Source organism: Eurosta solidaginis, chromosome 4, assembly GCF_040869045.1.
Source record: "Eurosta solidaginis isolate ZX-2024a chromosome 4, ASM4086904v1, whole genome shotgun sequence".
NCBI classification, from domain to species: Eukaryota; Metazoa; Arthropoda; class Insecta; order Diptera; family Tephritidae; genus Eurosta; species Eurosta solidaginis.
In genome coordinates, this window is record NC_090322.1 from 234,178,579 (window position 1) to 234,184,884 (window position 6,306).

Genomic DNA, 6,306 nt, shown 5'->3' on the forward strand with positions numbered 1-6,306 from the left:
AAATAACTTTACAGGAATGTATTTGTTAATGCTACAACGGGTCAGCTTTATCCAGTCGGCACTAAAATCAAACCACAAAAAACTCTTTGTGAAACTTATGAGCTTTTAGCCGAAAATGGGCCTCTCGATTTCTATAATGGCACTTTGGCGCAACGTGTGGTTGAAGATTTGAAAGATCTTGGCAGCACAGTAACCGCATACGATTTGGAATCTTATTCAGCCGATATGGTTAGTTCGATAACAATGCAATTGGGCGATGATATTTTGTATGCAGTGCCACCAGTAAGTAGTGGGACTATTGTGGCAAATGTACTCAGCATATTGGAGGGTTTCAATTTCACCAAAGCTGATATAGCCGATGCCAAAAGCCAGGCTACAACGCTGCATCGTTTTGCAGAAGCGCTGAAGTTTGGTTTTGCGAAACGCTGGGAGTTGGGCGATTTACGTTTCAATGATGTTCGTGAGGTAGGCGTCAAGCGCATAAATAGTAACAAGGTTGACTAGCTAATTTTCCCTTATTTTTTACCGACAGCTTGTCAGCAGACTTACAAATCCCGAATATAGTTTAAGCTTACGAGAAAAGATCAACGATAATCATGTTCACAAGGGGATCTTTGATTATGGTGCACAATTCATGGGCGAAGATGATGCAGGCACGTCGCACATATCTGTGCTGGCGCCGAATGGAGATGCAGTGTCTGTTACGAGCTCCGTAAACGATTAGTAAGTATTCTGCTATTATAATATCTAGGCCCACTTGCAGGACTGCAAATTGTCTCTTTAACTTAGGGTTATAGTCTCATGTAGGTTAAACTCATACATATTCGATAAATTTTAAAATCAACTGAGAGATCGCAAACCATTCTATAATTGGGCCTGCCGTTACTACAACCAAAATATAATTTTCCTGCTGTTAAGGTAGTTCCGTCTTTTTCAAGGTATTTCCTGCGTAAATTATCACCATTAAGGTACTATACCGAACATTTCTCAAACTATTTGATATGACCACGTCGAAGCTTCTACGTGTTTAAATTGGGCAGGCATGCCTGCGACGAGAATATTATAAGTCTTTTAGCTCACTGGTGGTTCTGTACGACTTCACAGACACATTGATGTGTGTGGGCGTATAAGGCTTGTCAGGTTTGCCAGTAGATAGTATCTGCCATATTTTTTTGACAGCGTTTACCAGAGCGATTTTGCTCAAAGTCATTTGGAAAGCTTTATAAGATTTTCAGGAACTTTAATTCGAACATACCAACACCCAATAAACTCTTTTAACCGTTGTCAAAGATGGTGATGACGAATGCAGCCATCTGTTAAAAATCGAATCACGCAGCTGATCTGTTAAATACTAAAGATCTCCGTCCAGCGACGCCCATAGGGGCCGTTTTGATAGCACTCTGTGATTTCTGCATGACCTTAGTACTATCTTCGTTCGTTTTGATTTTATCCAGGTCCTTAATATCCAGGCATATCTGCTGCGGTAGATTGTTATCAGCTCCTAGTATTTTTCTAATATCTTCTCGAAATCCGATAGGCTCAAAGTTGCCAATATTAGGCTTTTCACTCATGTTTTTTGTGTAAGTTACTCAGGCACCTGCGTGGAGTGGTGGTAGCGTGCTCCGCCTACAACACCGAAGATCCTGGGTTCACGCGCCGGGAAAAGCAACATCAAAATTTTAGAAACAAGGTTTTTCAATTAGAAGAAAGTTCTTCCAAGTGGGTTCGACCATCGGCAGTAATTTGGCAAGCACTCCGAGTGTATTTCTGCCATGAAAAGCTTCTCAGTGAAAACTCATCTGCCTTGCAGATGCCGTTCGGAGTCGGCAATTTCGGTAAGAAAAATTTAAAATGATCACGACATAAATTGGAAGAGAAGCTCGGTCTAAAATCTCTTCGTAGGTTATCGCGCCTTACATTTATTTTTTATTTTTTACTAAGGCACCTGTTTGCATTAAACCGCACAAACTGTTTAGGCTTTTGGAAAAATGAATGATTTTGTGCCTGCGCCAGGCACTACCCAGCTTCTGTTCTTCTTTGCCTTGAGCGATGACTCATATCTCGACGACTTTTCGATATTGTCCGCTTATAAGAGCTACCACCTATTGCATATACTTTTTTGGACTCTGGTTGAGCACCAGCTTATCCGTGTGTTTGGGCTAGCTTGCTACACTTCCAGTGACGCACGGCATTGTATAAGGTGGGGCTATCACCCCCATACATATCCTCCGCTCATTTGAGGTTTGCAGTAGCTGCGTATGATTTTTTTGTAGTTAATGGAATATGCCTATCCGTTCCAGCGAGTCTAGAATGTTTGCCCAATTAGCAATGTTTACGGCATTTTTTACATCTACAGTCACGATATGGCAATATGCTTTGGAGCCTTGATAGTATCCAATGCCACTCATGGCTTCCTGGGCAATTTTCCTCGCCCTGTTCGCAGCATGAATGGTCGATTTTCATTTTACTAAATCAAACTGGTTCTCGAACACGCCGCCCAGCACTTCGATAAATTTGTGGAACGATTGCAGAGGACACGCTCAAGAATACTTACAATGAGTTAGTAAAGATTATGTCTTCGTATCAGAATATGGGACGCTTGTTTACTTAGCCAGAGATATCCATTTATGTTTTAGCTTATTAAAGTTTTATAGACCTGAGAAAGTTAATTTTAATGTTGTACCTTTAATGTGTTCGGTGCTATAATGCATCTGTAATGATATCAATTTCTTGTTCTATAATTACAGTTTTGGTTCTAGTCAAGCAGGACGTCGTACCGGCATCATATTCAATAGTGGTATGAACGATTTTTCGGTACCGGGCACAAACAATTTATTCGATTTGCCTGCAGCACCAACAAACTTCATTGACGCCCGTAAACGTCCTATGTCATCAATGTCTCCAATGATTTTAGCCGATCGTCAAGGTAATGTACACTTGGTGGTGGGTGCTGCGGGTGGTTCGAAAATTATATCAGGCGTAGTTGAAGTTGCGGCGCGCTTTTTATGGTTCGGTCAAGACATTAAGTCCGCGATTGATGCACCACGCGTTCATCATCAGCTGGTACCGAATGTACTGGCATACGAATTCGGACGATTTAGTGAGGTAAGAAATTGAGACAAACAAAAAATTTTATTTGGGCATTCACGTGGCTCTGGTTATAAGTGTATCTGCTTGTTCGTTTTATTTTTATACTCAGCGTGCTTTGCACAGAGATTATATTAACTTTGAATGGATAACGGTTCGCTATACAGGTATAAAAGAATCGAGATATATATAGACTTCCATATATCAAAATCATCAGTATCGAAAAAAGCTTGATTGAGCCATGTCCGTCCGTACGTCCGTCCGTTAAAACGATAACTTGGATAAACATTGAGATATTTGGTACACGCGCTTATCTGGACCCAGAATAGATTGGTATTGAAAATGAGCGAAATCGGATGATAACCACGCCCACTTTTTATATATATAACATTTTGGAAACACACAAAAAATCTGATAATTTAGTAAATAATACACCTAGAATGTCGAAATTTGACATGTGAACTGATATTGAGACTCTTGATAAAAAATTGGAAAAATTTGTTTAAATGGGCGTGGCACCGCCCACTTGTGATAAAATCAATTTTACAAATATTATTAATCATAAATCAAAAAACGTTAAACCGATCATAACAAAATTCGGCAGAGAGGTTGCCTTTACTATAAGGAATGCTTTGAAGAAAATTTAACGAAATCGGTTAAGGACCACACCCACTTTTATATAAAAATTTTTTTAAAAGAGTCGTGGACGAATAAAGTAAGCTATATATTTGCAAAAATAGCTTTATATCAATGGTATTTCATTTCCCAAGTGGTTTTATAACAACTAATAGGAAAAACTTCAAATTTTAAAAAATGGGCGTGGCACCGCCCCTTTTATGACTAAGAAATTTTCTATGTTTCGGGAGCCATAACTCGGATCGTAATAAAATTGGGTACACAAATTTTCCCTATAGCAGGAAATATTTCTAGAAAAAAAAAACGAGATCGCTTAAAGACCACGCCCAGTTTTATATAAAAGATTTTTAAAAGGGTCGTAGACTAGAATAATAAGCTATAACTTAGAAAAAAATAGTTTTGAATCAATGACATTTTACTTATCAAGTTTTATTGTAAGAGGAAATGGGGAGACATTTTTTTAAAGGGGCGGTGCCACGTGTTATGTAGAAAAGTAATTTATCTGAAATGAAATGTACAATTGAAGCTCACGCTGAGTATATAATGTTCGGTTCCACCTTTACTTATTTTTCCAAAGTTTACAAATAAATTAAAAAATATTTTAAAAAATATAAGTGGATGCCTAGCTGACGTGAATAATCCAAATGTGTTTCACAAAACTAAAACTTATTAATTTTCGATCAACAGGATATACTGAAACTGCTTAAAACGAAAGGCCACGAATTGCAGTCCTACAAAGATGCCGGCTCTGTGGTGTGCGGCATCGCGCGAAATGAAACTGCAATTTATGCGAATGCGGATTTTCGAAAACACGGCGGTGTTGCTGGATTTTAAAAGCACAAAACAAATTAATCTCAGATAAATTTTTTTAAACTAAACATAGGTGTGCGCTCAGTCTAAAAAGAAAAAAATTATAAGCAAATTGCGAGATTATTTATTATCTATTGTAAAACAAAGTCAATCAACAAAAAAAAAAAAAATACTAATAATTAAGAAAAACAACACTGCTTTTATTATTTGTACGATACAAAGTATATTATAGAAATAACATTGAAATTCGAATATATACATAAATACATACACATAGTATAAATATATACACTCTATATAAAACAAAAAGCTGAATTTTGTACATTTTTTGACAACAACTTTGTAAATTGTAGTATTTTCTATTTGTAATTTGTAATTTTTAATTTCTTTTGTAAGTATTATTGCTAGAATTATTTCATATCATATGCATACATACATACATACATACTAATTTAAACAATATATGTATAATAGTATGAATATATAAACGCGCATCCATACATACTTCATAAGTATACAAATATACATAAAAACGATTTCCGAAATATTGCTGAATTCCAATCACAAACCACCTTTTTAAACGCAACGTAAATAAGTATTCAATTAGGTACTGAAAAAAAGGTATTGCTGTAAACCACCACCTAACATATGCGTTTTATTTTTCAAAAAATTTTAATAAAATAAACCGATGAAAAGCTTTAAACTCAAACATAAGAGAAACCAGATATTGATGTATTATTGATAGTTATTAATCCTGAAGGGAATTTTTGTTCTGTGAAACGATGTAGTAAAAACAACATTTCATACACTTGAATAATTTTTTGTTTGACATTTTTTTTTTTTTCATTTCATTGCTTTACACAACGAGAATTTCCCAATTTCTCATATCGGAATTTTAAACGATTTGGAAAAACAACCTCCAAACTGGCACATCAACGCAAAAATATTTACGGAAGAGATCCAATATGATCCTAAAACAATCCCAATATGATTTCGAAATTATCCTCAAATGATCATCCAACAGGCGTAAAGAGATAACACAAACAATCTGAGTACTCAAAGAACAATACCCTAAACTTGCAGAGGAGGAACGCACATTTCCTAGGGAAACGCGAGTCACTCTAGCCCAACTTGGATCTGGATACTGTTAGGTTAGGTTGAACTGCCGGTCCATGGGGACCTCACATAAACTGAATAAGTCCGTAGTGTTACCAGAAGTTTGTTCTAACGACCAAACTGAAAAACCCTATCAAAACCAGGACCTATGTTATAAAATAACTCCGTCCTCTTGGCAAATACTATAAGCTTCCTAGGATTTAAGCCACTCGCTGCTTATAGATCTGACAGCTGTATCACTCCTAATAGCTGGAGTCTTAGCCTGGCAAGAGCAGGGCAAGAGCACAGAACGTGCTCGATCGTTTCCTCCTCCAGCCTGCACTTCCTACATCTGCTATCACTGACCAAGCCTAATTTAAAGGCATGTGACGCCAGAAGGCAGTGTCCAGTCAGAATACCCGTCAGAATACCCTCTCTTTTTAATGATAGAAGCAACTTTGTTAGTCTAAGGTTTAAGACCTGCACATAATCTTCGACACTTTACAGCCCCGCGCTTAAACCCATGTCTTTTTTGCTTGGTCGATCATGTGCACCTCTCGTCTTCGCTTAATTTCGCACTGTCTAATTGGGACGTCTACGGAGCAAGCTTCAAAGGATGCGCCCTTTTTAGCTAATTCATCCGCTTTTCATTCCCATCTATTCCGATATGCCCTGGGA

The 6,306-nt window shown here is 37.4% G+C and overlaps 1 protein-coding gene across 4 annotated transcripts in view; it reads left to right on the forward strand.

The window, feature by feature from the left end:
• Positions 1-5,258, forward strand: part of LOC137251076 (scoloptoxin SSD14) — a 151,239-nt gene extending 145,981 nt beyond the window's left edge. For all 4 annotated transcript variants that reach the window (XM_067785042.1, XM_067785039.1, XM_067785040.1 and 1 more), the window contains 4 exons: positions 15-465; positions 533-723; positions 2,748-3,105; positions 4,411-5,258. In XM_067785042.1, the coding sequence (XP_067641143.1) occupies positions 15-465; positions 533-723; positions 2,748-3,105; positions 4,411-4,557 (1,147 nt within the window). In that variant the 3' untranslated portion in view covers positions 4,558-5,258. The remainder of the gene's footprint in view (positions 1-14; positions 466-532; positions 724-2,747; positions 3,106-4,410) is intronic.
• Positions 5,259-6,306: the final 1,048 nt, after the last annotated feature.